This window comes from Lissotriton vulgaris, chromosome 4_1, assembly GCF_964263255.1.
Source record: "Lissotriton vulgaris chromosome 4_1, aLisVul1.2, whole genome shotgun sequence".
Taxonomy (NCBI): Eukaryota; Metazoa; Chordata; class Amphibia; order Caudata; family Salamandridae; genus Lissotriton; species Lissotriton vulgaris.
The window spans coordinates 1,419,139,688-1,419,158,968 of record NC_141691.1 but is presented as its reverse complement, the minus strand read 5'-3'; the positions used below and the strand labels follow the sequence as shown (position 1 = coordinate 1,419,158,968).

General features: G+C 44.1%; 1 protein-coding gene across 2 annotated transcripts in view; it reads right to left on the bottom strand.

Moving 5' to 3' along the window:
- The window catches only part of LOC147724067 (uncharacterized), a 331,100-nt gene that overhangs the window by 209,840 nt on the left and 101,979 nt on the right, over positions 1-19,281 (bottom strand). For both annotated transcript variants that reach the window (XM_086965662.1, XM_086965663.1), the window contains 2 exons: positions 16,295-16,549; positions 2,877-3,012 (listed from right to left, as the gene is read on the bottom strand). In XM_086965662.1, the coding sequence (XP_086821788.1) occupies positions 2,877-3,012; positions 16,295-16,549 (391 nt within the window). The remainder of the gene's footprint in view (positions 1-2,876; positions 3,013-16,294; positions 16,550-19,281) is intronic.

Sequence of the window (19,281 nt, the reverse complement as noted above, 5' to 3'; positions counted from 1 at the left end):
GCACCTATATGACCCCGGTTTCCTTGCAGCGCTTTTCACCTGATAGGGAGGACACCTGTCCCAGATGTGGGGCGGAAAGGGCGGGGTTCTTGCACTTGGCCTGTGAGTGCGCCCTGGTGCGCAGTTTCTGGGCGGAGGTGGTGGGACGTATTGCCGCCGCTACTGGCCTTCGAATAGACTTGACACCGCTCCAATGTCTGTTGCCCCTGGTTCCCAGGCCTAGGAAAAAGAGCCTCCCCTACAAACTGTTGCAGCTTATGCTAGTCCTGGCGCGGCGAAGGGTGGCCATTACATGGATGGAGAGGAGGGCCCCGGAAATTGCCACATGGCTAAGGGATGTGCGGGAGTGGTCATTGGCAGAGGAGACTCATATGCAATGTGCGCGCAGGGACGAGAGACTGCAGGAAGACTTACTGGCATGGAGAGTCATGTTTGCTGCCGGTCTGACCTTGAGTGATTCAGAGGGGACTAGTGCTGAACTGTTCACGTCTGAGGGGTCGGGGAAGGAGGAGGGTAATGGGGACTGTTAGATATGTTAGATTTGTATTGCCAGTTGAGGCCGACTGCTACCTCATGTCCACTGTCACGATTTCCTGATTGTGATGTCTGGCTTTTTATTGTGTTCCTATGATTGCTTATTGCCCAGGTGATGCCTGTGTCCCTGCGGTGCCTTAATGAGGTTGTCGCTCTGTTTACAACAGTTTTTGTACGATGCCGCATTTGGGGGGGAATGTTTATGTTTTCTGCATACCAAAAATAAAGTTAAAAAAAGTGGTATACACTTGAAAACACAAACACCTAAACACACTTTGAATATAAAGAATTCAGGTTTAAAAAAAAAAAAAACAGTTGAAAAGTCAAGAAACGTACGTCTTTAATCTTTCAGCCGGCATTAAGTATCTGCCCTGCATACAGGAGATTTCCTGTGAAAGCATTAAGATGAAAATAAACGTAAAGAGGGAGGGGGCGAAGGCCATAGCTTTTATGTTTTTTAACATGCTACACCAAACAATAGGTACCTTAAAGAGGAAATGCCTAAAATGTGTTTGTGCTCCAACATAATTATACAGATACATGGAGATATTAAAAGAATGAAAGTCTATGCACAATCCCACGACGAAGGTCATGGTTTTTATCTGCTATATAAGAGACACGGAAAAATTGATTCAATCCAATCTTTGAATTTAACAGGACATAAGCATAGTATTGTACCGTTGGATTTACTGCCATACCCTTATACCTCACCACAGCACACTATACCACTCATTACAGACCCTCTTGAACGTTCTTGGCCCAAGCTGATGACCGTGGCATAGAACATGGTTGCAAAACTTTTTGGGCAGTCAAAGGAGGATCAAAAAGTCAGTTAGTGTAGTCCATCTTTGACACGTCTTTGTGTTCTGTCCCAGTAATAACAATGGCAAATAACATGGACCCCCTGATTGTGGATCAATTTCCTGGGTCAGGGCAAGCAATATAATGACAAGTAACAACCCCAAGCAAACCAAAATTCCAAATTGCAATGAAAACCAGCAAATTAAACATGACACTTTACTAAAAAAACGATTTTTATTAAAAAAAAAAATCTGAGTATTTAATAATTTTCTTAATACAAATTACACAAAAAATGCATATATTTTCTAAAAAACCATATACATAATAATTAAAACAGACATGAACATAAAATTAAAAAATGATGGTACGGGTGAAGTAGTGACGGTTTCCTAAACGCGTTTCGACACCAAGTGTCTTCGTCAGGAAAGTACCATCATAATTAATCAAAAATTAAAATTAGAATAGACAGTTTTTAATACAGATTTTTACAGACTTTTCTACCCAAGTACATTAATTGCCGGTACACATATAGTCATAGTTCTAATTTTTTTTAAAAAATAACAGTTTTTGAATTTACATTAGGGAGTACCCTGGAGTGGGCTTCGAGGAAACAGAATCCAAGACAGAGCGTGTAAGTAAAGAGATAGCGCATATAGGCCAAGAACTAGATAACCAAGATGAAGGTGACTAAGACTGAATCGTGCCAATTATTAGATGATAACATTTTGTATGAGCTAATAGTAAAAATACCCGCTTGTCTATAGGGCGGTACTGTAATGTTGTTATATCTATATATGCCTATTCTAATTTTAATTTTAGAATAATTATATGATGGTACTTTCCTGACGAAGACACCCTTACCATAATTTTAAAATTTTATGTTCATGTCTGTTTTAATTATGTATATGGTTTTTTAGAGAATATATGCATTTTTTGTGTAATTTGTATAAAGAAAACTATTAAATACTCTGATTTTTTATAAAAATCGTTTTTTAGTAAAGTGTCATTTTTAATTTGCTGGTTTTCATTGCACTTTGGAATTTTGATTTGCCTGGGGTTGTTATTTTTCATTATACTGCCCCAGTAATCACACAGAAACATGCCATAGAACTATTCTCTATTTAACAAGGCAGAGGGATAGACGGTGGAGGCCTCCTATCCATTCTCGTTATGCAACTCCCTCTGTATATGCATTACATCGACATCATGAGCCATGTGAGAGGGAAGCGTCTTTTATCTCCTCCACCCACAGCCTCTGCCTCTTTCTGGTGAGGATTTGTAGATTGCAAAGGGAGATGAGACAGGGAAGAAGAAATCTCAAATGTACTAGATTACGGCCCTGAAATTATCATAGTAGCCAGCCAACACCGGTGTGTATAGCCCTCTGCTGCTCCATGGTCTTCAACAGTGCTGGCAAAATTCCTGTACAAGTACAACACAATTTAATTACGTAGAAACCAATCAAAAATATTTTACAACCGATTTTGAACCAGTAAGAAATATTCCCTTTCTATTCTTCATTGGACTGATCATGTTCATACCTGCTGGAAAGGGTCGTGGCTGGACAAGAGTGTTAACAGGTACTTTGCTTTCTGCAGGCTTCTGAACAATCTGTGCTGTAGTCTGAGGTATGGCAGTCACATGTTTTAAAATTCCTCCGGAAGGCTGTTGGACTATCTGCACACAACAAATACAACATCAGAATTTAAAGCATTAACTTAAAACATGCGTTGGCAATCATATGGTATATTAAGTGATTTAGTGCCACAAACTGGCTTAATCAACCACAACTAGTAATGGCAGACCACAATCTAAAAAAAAAGTTCATAATACTCATGCATTTTTTTGATACATTAGCTCTTCGATTACCTTCAGATAATGCTTGCAGGCTGCCTTTATCTTCCAGCTGTACATAACCAGCAGGTGACTCCCTTGCAAATACAAGTTGTTTTGTGATAGAGTAACCTGCGTTTGTCTCTGGCTCAGCGACCATCTAGGGAAAACTACCAACCCCACACATTTCTGAATACTAGACACCCGGAAAAGTCCAGGAAGGTGTGTCATACATGGATTCACCAACGTTTTCTTACCCAGAATCTCCTGAAAACCTAAAAAAGTCAAATTTCTCACATTTGTGTGGAAAAATTGTGAGATCACTGCACCGACACATTACTTCCCACTACCCGGCGTTTCCACCCAGACTCCCGATAAAAATGATACCTCACTTGTATGGGTGCCAAAAGCAGTCAGCCTAAAAATGTTTTGGTTTTTTAAATGCCTTTTTGAACCCACTTTGGTTTCCCCTCAGTTTTTCATTTTATACGATTTTAGGCTGACACTGCTTTGGGCACCCACACAAGTAAGGTATCATGAGGGCTGTAAGGCCTGCTAGAGGGTGACTTAACTATACCTCCAGGCAGTGCTAGCTGGCCTGGCACCCAAGCAGGGTGCATTCCCAACTTTGTCGTTTTTCACCACATTTGCAAGGGTAATGCCATGGTCTCAGTGGGGTGGGGGGTGTCAAGGGGACCTTTCAGTCCCAGCCAGGCCCTAGGTACACAGGGTTCCACTTACCAAGGACTTAAAGAGGGTAGAAGTGCCAATTGTGGATAAGCTTTCTTTTGTAAAGAAGCACTGGGACAGGGGACCTGGTTGGCAGGGACCCTGTACATTACAATTGAAACCACATCAAAACCATGCAATAAAGTGTGGGCTAACCATGTAAAAAGAGGCACTTTTTCACATTTGCCTTAGAAAAAGGCTGTGTGGCTCCACTAAAAAACATCAATCTTAAGCTGAGGATATTTAAGTCTACCTCAATTGCGCCTACGGCTTAATGCTGACCTAAGATACTCAAAAATGGACATTAAATGAGACGAGAGAAAGGGGAGGGGCTGTTTTACACCACACAGGGCTCCCCCATGGAATTGCCGACACACATAATGACCCAAAGACAATTGTTGGTCTGCTCCTTAAGAAGGATTCTAATTATTTCATTCAGAAAAGGAGAGAGGGCCAATCTGAATGGACCACAGAGGTTTTTCTGTTCAACAGAAGTGGATGGTCCACCATATCAAAACAAGCATTTGCAATGCAATAGGTCTCGCATTAGGAAAGTTTGAGCTATTGGTATTGTAAATGACATTTTTTATTTATGGGTTGGTTTTGAAAATAGCAAAATTAATAGCTTTGTCATTTACAATGCCAATAGTTTTAATTTTCGCAAATGTGACACCTATAGCATTTGTAATGCAATATGAGTTGTATTTAGTTGACTTAGATGTATTGATATTACAAATAACAATGGCTTTTATTTTTTTTAAATAATTAATACCTAAATAAAACCTATTGTAAAATTCAGAATGGCAATAGCTTAAACTTTTTAAAATAACTTTTGTGAAGATTATGTTCAGTGTATTTTATTGTGACGAAAATCCAAGAACAGAAGTGAAATATTAACATCTTTTTGTGACATTTTTAATAAAGCTTGAAAAATTGAGAGAACATATTTGAACCAGTTGTTGAATGGTTGTACAGATTGATGCTGTGGTGGTGCTGAGTGATGCTGTGGTGGTGCTGAGCGATGCTGTGGTGGTGCTGAGCGATGCTGTGGTGGTGCGATAGATAGAGTGAGGGCGATAGATAGAGGGAGACCGAGATAGACAGATAGATAGAGTGAGGGCGACAGACAGACAGTCGGAGTGAGGGAGAGAGAGAGAGTGAGGGCGACAGACAGACAGATCGATAGTGAGGGAGACAGACAGTTGGATAGATAGTGAGGGCGACAAATAGATAGAGTGAGGGTGACAGACAGACAGATAGATAGAGTGAGGGAGACAGACCAATATATAGAGTGAGGGCGACAGATAGACAGATAGATAGAGTGAGGGCGACAGATAGACAGATAGACAGATAGACAGATAGAGGGAGGGCGACAGATAGACAGATAGAGTGAGGGCGACAGATAGACAGATAGAGTGAGGACGACAGACAGACAGTCGGAGTGAGGGCGACAGACAGACAGTCGGAGTGAGGGAGAGAGAGAGTGAGGGCGACAGACAGATAGACAGACAGATCGATAGTGAGGGAGACAGACAGTTGGATAGATAGTGAGGGAGACAGATAGAGTGAGGGAGACAGACCAATATATAGAGTGAGGGCGACAGATAGATAGAGTGAGGGCGACAGACAGATAGATAGAGTGAGGGCGACAGACAGACAGATTGATAGAGTGAGGGCGACATATAGATAGAGCGAGGGCGATAAATAGGTAGAGTGAGGTGGCCTTGTGGTGGACATGGTGGAGGTGGACGTGGGTGTGGTGGAGGTGGAGAAGGTGGTGGTGGTGGTGGGCATGGTGGTGGAGGACGTAGTTCGGGTGGACGTGGTGGTGGACGTGGTGGAGGCGGGGGACGTGGTGGCGGGGGACGTGGTGGTGGTGGGCGTGGTGGTGGTGGGCGTGGTGGGTGTGGGTGTGGTGGATGTGGATGTGGTGGCGGTGTGGATGTGGTGGCGGTGTGGATGTGGTGGCGGTGGTGGATGTGGTGGCGGTGGTGGATGTGGTGGCGGTGGTGGATGTGGTGGCGGTGGTGGATGTGGTGGCGGTGGTGGATGTGGTGGCGGTGGTGGATGTGGTGGCGGTGGTGGATGTGGTGGCGGTGGTGGATGTGGTGGCGGTGGTGGATGTGGTGGCGGATGTGGTGGCGGTGGTGGATGTGGTGGCGGTGGTGGATGTGGTGGCGGTGGTGGATGTGGTGGCGGTGGTGGATGTGGTGGCGGTGGTGGATGTGGTGGCGGTGGTGGATGTGGTAGTGGTGGTGGATGTGGATGTGGTGGTGGTGGAGATGGGTGTGGCGGTAATCCTGCAGTAGTTTGCCAGCAGGCTGTGCAAAATTCAGCAGCGCCTCTAGGCGTTTGTTGCAATGCACGGACTCCACACATAATTTGGCAACACCGTATAGTACACAATAAAACATTTCTTAGCACATAATTAAATTAGAAGCTCAAAAGAGCTCTTTCGGCATCTCTGGCAAGTGTGAATGAACAGCACCATAAACCTCTAAGAAACAAGACCAGAACGGGTAGGAATGCGTACAGTGTAGGTTCTGTAAGACTTTCCCAAAGTGACCCTAATCAGGACAAAACTAAACCTTTCATGTCTATTTTACAACATCTAGATAGCCAAAGACTGGGATCCAATGATGAAAGCGGTGGTGACACCAAAGTAGCAGGAATATAATTTATGGACGCATTACCTCGGCTGTTTAATCGGGTGTGATCTTGGGCATGACAGCCTTCAGCGAGCAAAGCCAGAAATGGCAGGGGGGAGCGGATTCCTTTGAAGTGGAAGTCTGATGCTGGCTCAGAATTCTAAGAAAGAAACTGGATTTAAGTAACTAGTCACACCTAGGAAACTTGGCAACTATGTTGTTGGATATTTGCGTGGCACTTCTTGGTGTTTCTTGTAGTTAGGGGTATTATAAGAAGCAAACGCGTGTCATATCAGAACTGTTATACATGTCTGAAGATTTCGGCCAATAGTATTACACATGTTTAACATGCCCTTTGCAACCATAGGCCTAAAAGTCCCACCATGCTCACTGATGTTGGCCGAAAAAACTGATTCTGCTCAGAGTCACACAATGACTCACTGCCAGTGGGGAGCTATACTCTTCTGGTCTTAGAGAAAAACTAAAATCAAGGCTGTGTCAAGCTTGTTGGCTCTAAATATGCACAAAAAATATGGTGCACATGGGGGGGGGGGGGCAGAGAATGTATGCAGAGCTCTCGAATTCCCATGCAGTCCAGGTTATTGCTTTGCATTCTGGGACTTGTAGCTGAGTGTATCCCATTATAAAATCACAACCTCGGAATCTTAGGAGCTCTGTGGCTGCTGTTTTGTTTTCAAGTTGTAATTGCATGCAAAGTACCCCCTAGGGAGTTCGCGCATTTGTCCAACCACCTACAGTTGTATTTCTGCCTATCTGCAATCTTGTAGGAATTTTGTTAGGCTGAACTGTTGGTTCCGACAAAGAATACCGCGTTCTTTTTTTATTATTCAATTTATTATTGTTTAAGCGCTCTGGGGGGCATGGAAAGGCTCCTTACAGTTCAAAGCCGGTTTGGGGTTGCTTCATAATGGCGGGGTACTTTGTGTCTTCTCGCGATTGCTTTAGAATGTATTCGGTTTCAATGAACTCAGTGCAAAGGTGCACATGGTGTGTCATGCATGAACCCAATTAAGAAAATTATGCTTAATGGCTTCTCCGGCCTTGCTGGCTACAGACCGTCTGCCCCAAATGTATGCCTGAATGCTGAACAGCTGGCGAGGAATCAGCCCAGACAAACCCAAAGCGCTGCTGCTGCTGGAGGCAGTGAGTAAACTAACAAGCATTGTCAAAGTCAAATGCTTTCACTTCTTATACGTCAACATGCTCAAGCTTAAAGAGGAGCTCTCAGGTTTCCTCAATCTTCCAGGGAGCAACTGATCCTGCCTAGGTGAACATTTACTAACAAGCAGAGGTGACGAGAAGGGCGGAGGATAAGGGAGGGGAAGTGCACATAAACATGCTCAAGCTTAAAGAGGAGCTCTCAAGTTTCCTGAATCTGAAGCGCCTGGGATTGTTTTCACAGCACATGTGTCAATCACGCAAACCCCATCGAGGAGCAGCACACAATGCCTGGATGTGTACGGAGGGAGCAGCAAGCCTTGTGTTCTTTGGCAAGCTTGTTTTTTAAATAAAGTTAATACCGGTTGGGCAAATCTGACAGAGCAGGCAGGGGCTGGGACTCCGGCTCACCCACTGAATCCCTTACGGAAACACAAGCTGAGCTCTTTCTTACAGTTATGTGTGCGTGGAGGATGGGGGGGTGGGTGTTTGCATGTCGAGAGCCTCGAAAAACAAACAAGGAACACAAAGCAGGGGCAAGTGCTAAATGCTAAAATGAGGGAAAGAATAAGAAGGGAGAAGAAACGAAGACGGGGAATACGTGGGCAGACAAGAGATAGTGGGAAAAGAAAAGGAAAAAACAAGAGTACATTTAAAAGCACGCTGAAAAAGCGTGCAAGGGGGAGATAAACAAAAGGTAAACGGCAAGCGGAAGGCTTACTTACATTGGACTTTGGTAGAGGAACTGTACTATATGCAGAAGAAAGTAGTCTAGCAATCATCTCTGTATGAAAGAGTGCGTCACGGCAAGAACCGCTCCGTGAGGTTTTCTGCTGAAAAACTTCACAGATAGCTCCTCCACAGTGGACACTCTCACAAGCACTATGCACACAGCGGTTTGAAAGTTATAAGTAGGGCAACTTCACCACCAAGAAATGGAACTGGAAGCAAGAAAGTGGTGCTATCATAGGACGGCAATGTTTAACGCACAACAGGGTGCGTGAGGAGATGTTTTAAATGGCTCACCTTAAAAGCAGAAGCACGGTCAGCGCAGTTATTGAAAGCGTGATGTTTTGAATGCTGGCAGGAAAGCGTTTTCTCAGCAGGAGGGCAAGCAGCGAGGCGTTGAGATAGCCAATGAAAGCATTGAGAGCCTGGTTGGGGGGGGGGGGGTGGAGCCAGCGAGTGGGAGGGAAGCAGCATATGGGGATGGGGTGTGAGTGAGGGGGAGCAGAAGCCTTTGATGTGGTGTGCGAGGCCAAGCATGCGCTGGAGAAGCATCACGCTTCAAGAGTTAACATGCATTGTGAGAAATCCGAGGAGAAATCCGCTTGTTCAAGAGAGTTTGTTCCCCTGCTATAGGTTTGAGCTAATTAATCCCGGAGGGATTTAATAGCTCGACCTAAACAATGAATATATCTAAGCGTGACTACCAGGCAACTCATTGCTTCGAAGGCAAATCTCAAGGCCTCTTTGCAGAAGCCAAGGACAATAGCCTACACATGCATGGGTCTAAAGCCAGATAGAAGGGGAGAGAGATATCTGGCTGTGTCTAGATGTTTCTTTAATAGGGAGACCACGATTGTTTTTATAGATTGTTGGCTACAACTGGCAAGTTGGTACTTGACCTGTAGTTAGACAAAATGTTAGGGTCTTATTGAGGTTTTCTTCTGTGTTAAGTGGTATTACACAACATTTTTTAAAGGCAGTCTGGGACAAGGTCTTACTCTAAAGAGATTTCAAAGGAAAGAAAACTATCAAAGGAGTAGTGCAGGGTTAGAACCGGCGGGTGGGCTCTATGGTAAACTTCAAGGAGGGTAATATGACGAACTTCATTTACGGATATTCGCTGCAAAGCCACGTGACATATTATAAAAGGAGACAAACAAAAGCATGCATAAGTGATTAATAGAATTCCTGAATTAAACTCGGCCACTGGCAATTACTTGGGGCACATCCCAGTACATCATCTTTCTTACCATGCCACCTCAGTTTGGAATCAGCTATGTGCAGATCAGTATTGACCCTGCTGCAATGGGAACAAGTAAAGCCCCAACTGTCAGGCCAGGCCCTCCCTGAACCAGAACATAAGTAACCTAGGACCCCAATTTCGTTCCAGTTAGGCCTCATCAGCCAGGTATAGCTTTGTTCCAGTGACAGTGTGCATGGGATCCACGTCTGGGCATACCTGCCCCATTCAGGGCGACACACTGAAGTATACAAAAAAAAAAAATGGATGGAATGCTGGAATTAATCTTAGTCACTTTGAAGTACTTGTGCTGCATCCCAATCCAGCTCTATTTTGCACACCATGCCACCTTAGTTTGGACTCAGCCATACGCAAATCAGTCTTGGCACTACTCCAATGAGTACAATCCAGCCAAAGCGGTCAGGCAGACATTCGAAAATATTTCTCAACTTCAAACAGGTAATGCTGCACCTGCAGCAACAAGAATTCTCATGTCGGTCTCCTAGGATCTAGAGCTCCCTTCACAACTGGGTTAACCCACCTCTTCAAACACTTGATCCGTGGGTAATTCTTCTGCCCCACGCCACCCCTAGAAATAACGGCCTCAACAGAGATCACCTCAGTCCCCCTGTGCAATCGGTACCCTACTTCTACTCCCTCTTAACGCCTCTGTAAATGGTCATGTACTTCTTGCTTGAACATTGCACTTCTACTTTCTTATTACGTTTTCATGCAATACATGCACCAGTCGTGAATTTGTTTTCAATATTCACATTTCAAGTGAAAGGAGAACACTTGTTTTATGTGAAAAATGTAACCAAAAAAGTAAAAATTACAGTAAAATGTGGGCTTGTGGTTTAGTTAGTGACTAGCATAAACAGAATACATTTCTAATCCAATATATATATATATATATATATATTTAAGTTCTCCAACAGTGTTACAACAGAAAAACCCCTCCTGGTCATACCTACACCTTATACAGATCCCATCAAATTCTATTCTATTTGATTTATAAAGTGCAAGGCTACCAAATGGGCCTCCCAGCGCTAAAAGAGCAACAGGCACTAATTCATCACAGAGATTAAGTCCTTCATCCTTCATTCCTTAGGGTCAATCCGCCAGGCTTTTAATATCTTCATGAAAGTAGGTTCACTGTCAATTTTACGCAACCTAGTTGGAAAAGAATTCCATCGATCATTCCCATTAAATCTTGCCAGTCGAGTTCCAGCATAATGTTCTTAAATGTAGTTGTCCCCAGTGTCCCGCCCATCTCGATTACATTACACCTTCCAAGCTTTTTGGGCTCAGTCCGCTGTTAAGTGTTCACCACTGAGGAGTCGCTTAATCCTTGGAGACGTTTGGGTTCCGCAACCGTCCTCTGGCTGGGTGTGCATATGCTCCGACCCAGTGCCTCTGTCTATATGTCGATCCAACACTAGAAGTCATCCTCCACCTTGTTATTTGTCTTGACCCTTTTCAGTTGCACCTCCTCTGCCAATGCCCATTCCGTCATATCTGGACTCCATTTTGCTACAGCAGGGGAGCTGTGCAGTCAATCAATGTATTGCTATCTAGCGTTTGGCCAGGCCAAGCACTGCAAGTTTGTGTTGCATTTTACTGTGTTTAGATTTTGGGATTATGCTTAGGAGGCACTGCTGTCACAGTTAGCCTGAGCCAGATTACCCCTCTGAGCTGCTGTCACCATCTCCTTCCTGTTCTGTGCCAGCCGTCGCCATGTCCTGGTCATATGCAGGAACGTGGCATTCTGTGCTCCAGTGTGGGCAGGCCAACGTCCTGTTCGGGTACATTCTCTGCAGTTGGACTGGCAGCAGATGCGTAATGCAGATAAATTAAGTGCATCAGTTTGAGGTTAGCATTACTGGCAATCTATGCACAGGATGTCGTCCATTCTTTGTTGCAGCAAATCCTTGTCCCATGCCTGTCTTGCACACATTAGGACTGGGGGTCTGTCCTCTTTCAGGGTCACATAGAGATGTGATAACAGCCATCTTCCCTACCCCCTTTTAGGAGTATTTCTGGTGTGGGTGAAGGGGTCAGCCTAGTCCAGTTTTCCCTTGTCGTCCGTGCCTGTTTGGTGAACTGTAGGAATTGTCCCATGCCCACTCGAAATTACTGTCGAGCTTCCTCAAAGGTGATAAATGAATTTTACGGGTATTCATCCTCAAGTGTATGGCATCCATCCCCTCCATGCCACCAATGTCATGCTTTCCCATATATGCTGATACTGCTGCAGCCAGCCTATTGGTAAAGATCTGCTAAACGGTGGGCACATCAGCATCCTTTTATTTGCCATTTACCAAGCAGAGGCTGGGAGTTCTCTGTGGTTGCTGCTCTTCTCTCATCAAATGAATGGGCAGGGCGCTTTGTTGCATCAATTCGCACATCAATCTGGTTTCCCGGTTGAGGTTTTTCCTGCACCACTTTGCTGAATGCTACAATTGCTCTGCAATTTAGTAAAAATCTCCGGCTGTCCTAGTCCATACTTTTCTCCATTTAATTTTCGTGTCGCTAATTGCACTGTGCTCCATTTTCCAGCCGAGACAAGCTGCACTAACAGTTTGTCCAACTCACAAAAAGACCAGCTGATTAACCTGGTAAACAGTTTTACAATTCGTTGAAACAATGCAGTAGTAGACCATTTTCGCCACACCTAATCTTCACTTCCCAGAGTGGCAGGGTTATCCAGAATGGTATGAAGGCTGGCAGCTACCACCCCCCACCCCTTCCCCCACCAAAGAAAGTCTGAGCTAAACTGTTTTCATTACCTTTAGTTTCAGAGTGAGCCAGTCACACTTCCAAGTACCTGAACGTTTCCTTCTCCCATCGCAGACCTAGGTCGGGAGGATTTCCAGAGCCCTCCCTACAAGGGGTACAGTGGCATTTTGGTTTTGTTGACTTGAAATTCAGACTTCTGCAAACCTCTCCAGTTCCCCACATATAGTAAGGGGACTGACTCTATAGGATGCATCACGTAGACCAGTGCAACATCCGCATACAAGGAAACCACATGGACAAAACGTCCAACTCCTAATCCCCAGCGTTGCATCTCTCTGCGCAGCCAGCTCACCTTGGGTTCCATCGCTGTAGGGATCAGGAGGGGGTGGCAGTGGGCATCCCCGTCTAATTTCGCTCTATTCTGCAAGTAAGGGAGAAGATTTGCAGTGCGCACTTTGAGGCAAGAGTAGTTCTACAGGAAACCCACCCATTGCAGAACGTAGTAGCTAAAGCACATTCTACGATGGACCGCAAACATGTACTCCCACCCCAGGGAGTCAATTGCCTTCTCAAAGTCAAGCGCCACTAAGGCCCAATCAACCTTGGAGGTTTCCATGTTTACCATAACATGGCCTAGCCACCTAATATTCACCTGAGTGTTTCGGTACGTGATAAATCCGCACTGGTCATCTTGTATTAAGACTTCCCACCCAGGAAATTAATCTTACAGACAGCATCTTGGACATGATCTTTATGTCCATGTTTAACAGGGATACAAACCTGTAAGTAGTTCGGTCTGTAGGGTCTTTGTTCTGTTTAGGGGCCATGAAAATAGTTTCTTCTCTCAAGGAGTTGGTAGGAGGCTACGGTTTAGTGCCTCCACATATACTCAAAGTAAGGCATCTGCTAGTGTCTGCATACATCTAGAAACATTCCGTGGGGAAAACCATTGCTCCCGGGGTCTTTTCCGAAGGCAATGCGCGTACTGGTGTCAACAGTTTCTCCCTGGTAATTTGATCTAGTGCTACTCTGTCCACCTAGAGAAGGCACGGTAGCTCAAGTGGGTCGAACGCTTTGATCTGCAAGACATCAGGGTGTTCGGGCTGCTTATAGTGGTCTCTTGAATAGTCCTTTTGAGTGTTAATACTGTCCTGCTTTATCACTGCTGTTCCGCCAGGCCTGTTTAGGGTATTAGTGAAAAGGAGGCTTCCCAGTTAAGGAGCCATGCAAGTAACCTGCCCACCGTGTCCCCTTCACAGTGTAATGCTTGTCTGTAATCGTGAAAGGTATGCCTGTCTAAAATGTCCCATGCCTCGGTTATGACTCTCTAATCGTAACTGTGGCCCGAGGCCATTCAGATGAGTCACACCCCCCTCCCTCCAAGTTTGCAATTGTGCCTATTGCACCACGTCATGCTAGCGTGTGCAGGAATTGCAATTTAATCCAGTACATCTTGGACATACATTCGCCGCGGATTACCAGTTGCAATGCTTCCCATTCAGTAGCCTGTTTCCAGGGAACCCCAGTCAACCTCAAGATATCATTCCACGCAGTCTCTGATGGCGGAAGACTGCATCTTCTAGGACCTCGTGACAGAAGCACCAGATCGATTCCAATTTGGAGCCTCCTTCACAGTCTTGTAGAGGAATCTGTTCAAGAGTGGGCCTCTCAAATTCGAGGTCCCCATACCCTCAGTCACTATATTATGGTCCAGGCGGCTACATGTTGCATGTGCATGGGAATGGCTCATAGCGTTCACGAACACCGCAGTCATACCTGGAGTCGTGCACAAATTTGACGGGCAGCGATCCAGGTTACCATCTAGGATACAATTAAAGTCTATGGCCCATATAAGTGGAATGCAAGTCTATGGGAGAAGGAGTTGGTACACAGTTTTGAAGTTCTTATCGTCTGTGTTTGGGGCATAGGAGTTCAAGAAGCTTCCCATCCAACAGCCCATGTTCCATAATATAGCGGCCCTCAAAGTCAGCTGTGGAGTGTCTGTGGAAGAAGTCTCCCGGGACCATCCAGATTGGGACTCCCCTGGCATATGAGAAATATGTGGAGAGTACATATATCCATGCCAATTCTTCCTCAGTTTGCTTCTTCCTCCGTCAAGTGAGCCTCCTCGAGCATGGCTATTTAAATGCCATGTTGTCTCACGTAGGTCTGTGTTCTGTATCATTGCGTGTAGGCATTTAGACCGCACACATTCCACTTGCGTGCGTGACAGTACATTTCTATATCCAGTATTCAAGTCAGGAAAATTAAGTGGCTTGTTCACATAGCATTTGTGTCTATAGACTCCGATGAGTTGGGGTTTTAGGCGGTCATGGGCTTGGGTTGTGGACTAGGATCGTCGTTAAGATTTTGTGATGTGCATCAGGTTTGTGCAGAATTTATTGTACAACTCCTTCCCACCCCAAGTAAATACCTTTTCTAACAACTAACAGGTGATTTCGCAACGAACTTCGCATGGTGGAGCACATTTAGTGATCCAGAACCCAAGATGGCCGGTGTCCAAGGTCTCCTTAGTGATTAACTAAGCTTCATGCAATATACGCAGTCTCAGCTGCCCAAGAGCTGCAAGGGCCAGTGAATCCTGTGTACTCGTTGGGGAGCAGGTCTCAGAAAGGTCCTATGTGGCGGGAGGCGTGTTGGTGACTAGTTTCATTGCACTCTCCTGTGTAGTCTGTTCCCTTGTTATCACGTTCGGGTAGTTTTCAACTCCACAGCCCTTTATCCCCCCACCAGGTCCCTTGCCTTACCAGACATCCCCACTCACTGATCACGTCTGGTGCGCTTTCATAGGTTCAGTGTTCCACGGTGCAAGTCCCACGGGCACACACACAGCAAGTTCTTCAGGAGCAGTCATTTTTGGGAGCCTCTTGTACAAACTTTGCTACGTGCTCATGAATTTGTTGTATTCCAGGTGCAGAGCTTGGTCAGGAGTCGTTCACACCGCCTAATGAAAATCTGCCACCTCAATGGTGAGACTCTGCACCTCTTTCTGTGGCCAACCAGCATTCATGGACGTCATGTAGATCTGCACGCACTATGTAATTTTCAAGCCCCAGTGTGTCAATTTTAGTTTCCAAAGTGCAGCTGACTGTTCATTTGCTGCGAGGATCTGGGCTCTGGAGCGGGTCACCGATGCTCACCGTAGGGTTTGTTTTGGGTATGCTGGATGTATTGACCTATTCAGGTCTGGTGGGAAGTCCTCGGATGGTGAGCATGGACCATGGGGTCCCTCCCCAAGGTGCAGATGCGCCACAGAAAGTAGCAAGAGTTGGGGGGGAGGCGGGGGGGCAGGGGGAATCTTCGAGAGAAGAGGTGAGGGACTCCCACCATCTCTGGCAACCGTCCGTTACTCCCAGGCATTGATCAATGTCCAACCCTATGGGTTCTGGTGCTCAGTCCATTGTTATTACAGAGGTGTTCCCATTAAGGTCACATTTGGGCAGCAGTCACCTCTATTAATGTATCCATAAAAAATAATGACTCATTTCCGGGAATCAGAATATAAAAATTGGCTTAGGTACAAACAGTTAGGTTTTACACAAACACACTTATTGTAGTATGCAACAGCGAGCTAAATTATTATTTTTCTTCATTTAGGCCATATACCATAGACCGTTTCAAGCTCATCACAATGGTGTTTAATGTTAAAGTAAAATTTGAGAATGAAGCAAAGCAAATCTTCAATTTACGTGTACAAGAAAAACATTATTGGTTGACTGCAATTCCAATATGGTGGAGAAAGAAAAAAACTGCTTTAGATAGCTTAAACATATTTACTTAAGGCCCATAAAGTGAATATCTTCATACAGAGCAAATTAACATGTCAATGGAATATCCTCACCAGCTGTTTGACAGTGACTGCTTGAGAAGTGCTGGTTGTTGGCTGCTTTAGAATAGAAGAGGGTTGTTGAAGTTTAAACGTGAGAGGTGTTGTCCCACAAACTGTCTTCACGGGCTGTACAGAAGATACCACCGTTGTCTTTGCAACTGGGGCTTGGTTAATGCTGGTTGTTGGAGCTACTGGCTGACTTTGACCACACTGCTGAATGAAGTCCTGAGAGTTTGGCATAAGCTGCCGTAGGGCAGGCAAACTTTTCTGTAAACAAAAAAGAAATAAAAGTTAAAGGATTTAAAATCTTCAGAGAATAATAACAAGCATTGCACACATTATCATGGCTCTCTACACACCGAGTTAAAGATAAGAGCACTTAAACGCAAAGCTATCACCATCTCTGTGTTCACCCACTAGGCGGTGAACCTTACTGTGTGCTTCCATTCAAGAATAACAAATAAATAAAAAAATATTGAATATCTTACTGAAGAACAGAAAATAATTCCTTTTTGAAAACAGATGTGTATTGTCATCCAGCACTTGTTACTAGCTGTACACAACAATGATAATACTTATAAGGATTGGCCATATCCCTCCCCAGCTTTGGAGACCATCAACTAGCATGCACAGTTAACACATGATTGAGGGGCCTATCAAAATAATACAACAATGTTGTAGTCACTTGCAAAGGTTTACAAATTAGAAATTCTAGGATGAAACTTAATACGACCTGGCCGGCAATCAGGAGGACCACTCCTTTTCACATTGGGTGCCTTTCCTGGGCTCTTGCTTCCCAGGCCTCCAGTTACCAGCAGACACGACATTGGTCCTACCCGAGCCAATCATGGGCAGAAGTACATCTTGGGCAAAAAAAATCTGCATTTTCGCCTTACACACCAAACATGACTCAACATACCCACAACAGTATATCGGTGCAGCGAACATTAGAATCTCATGTTCTTCCCTCACACCAGACTATACTTACGACCAACATAACAAACCCTCTAAATCATGCTTACCAACATAACAAACCCTCAAACTTATGATTATTAACGCAGTCTGCAATGCTCCACAAACCAGACATCATACACTCCCACAACACCACCTGGATGAATTTGGTCACAAAAGCATTGCTGACAGTAATTATCCTCACACATGACATATCCTCAACCCAGTCTACAACACCCCATTTGCAGACAGCAAACAGCACTTGACATCACCCCTAAATACACCACGAGCACTGCACCGCAACACACATCCTCAAATGTCCCTTTCCATTCTTGCCTTCCATACTGCACCATCATCCTGATCTACAGGCCTTCAGAATTTAAAGGATTTCATCAAGGAAATCACAGACCTCATCACCAATGCCTCCCTTCCACAAACCCACTGCATTTACATCAAAAAGGTGAGCATCAGAAAAGTGACAGGTGCACGTACACTCCTCAATACTGTGGCCACCAAGAGATGCGACAAGGAACCAAAACACTGGAAAGGCCAAACGCTCAAGTTCATAAGTGCATCTTATAAATCCAATTCATGCCAAAGCTATGCCTCAATTGGAACAACCCTCTAGACACTTCCTTCGGTCTCCTCCACACCAATAAATTAAGGACAATCTAAATGAGAAAACAAAAAGTATTTCTCCTTCAAAAAGCTCCACATCACTTTGCTTGAATACCTCAAGTCCCCTAATAACGTCAAGCCAACAACAGGGTTCGCTCTCCTCAAAATACAAAATCGCCAAAAAAAAGGCCTACCACAAATGGAGATGTACCAAATTCCTAGATTAGGTCATTAAACTCCTAACTCCGTTCTGTATGCAAAGTCCCCATAACCTCAGACAAACTCATCTAGTACAATATCATCATCAACAAGGCCTTCAAAGGTAACAAAACCCTCTTTAAGACAGTTAAACTCTGCCACTCCAGAACAAACAATTACACAATTAATCAACAAGTGCAGCACCACAGATCACTTTTTCACAATTCAATTCATTTACGATTTGAAACTCTAAAGAGTCCCACATAAAAATATACAAAAAAAGCACACATTTACAGTGTATCATTGCATACTGTTCAAATTAACAGAATAAAATACAATTTGGGACATAGCAATTACAATTTCACTATACAATTGAAGGTTAAAAAAACAATATTTATGAAAAGCAAAAATGACTCCACATATAATCAAACCACCTAATGTATAAAGTGCAAGTGTGCATATGTAGAAACCTATACACAACTGAATTTGCAATTGTACAAAACTGCATAATACTTTGTTCCAATTAATATTCTAACATCCTCCTTTAGACAAGTCGGGGTACCCTAAGTATCGATTTATAATGCGAAAAATATGCTACACAACAGGGACCATGTTTGGCCTAGAACAACTAAACATACTGTGGGGGGCGGACAAATAACACTTGATTTTACATCTTGCCCTAAGTTCCGGTTTATAATGTGCAAATAATACTGCCCATCAGCGATCGTGTTTGGGATACCAGAACTAAGCACACAGTTATACATCTCCGTAAAAAAAAAATCTTTAAAATAGATAAAAACTTCAAAATATACTAATTCAGATGGGATGTGGGGGCTAATAAGACAAATTCGGGCCTACTCTGCGGTAGTGTTATACTTTAAAAATACAGGTCCTAATAAAGGACGTTGTAGTGGTTGTAATGGGGACAAACAAATGCATGATTTAAATATTGCACCCAGTTTCCGCATAGATGACAAAGTCTATTCTCCCTACGTAATCCCTCCCAGACCCATGTTAAAATTCGCAAAGGGAGATGATTCATCCTTTGCAGCAAAATGGTTCTACCCATTCCATGGGGGAGGTTTCATACAACATAAGATTAGTTTTTTTATACATACATATTTCTCACTATTAAGTCTTTTCTAGAGTTCCCTGAACACAAAGATATATCGCCCTTTGACTAACTTCGGAAATTCTTTTTTTGGAATAGAGTTTTCAATACAGATTTTGGG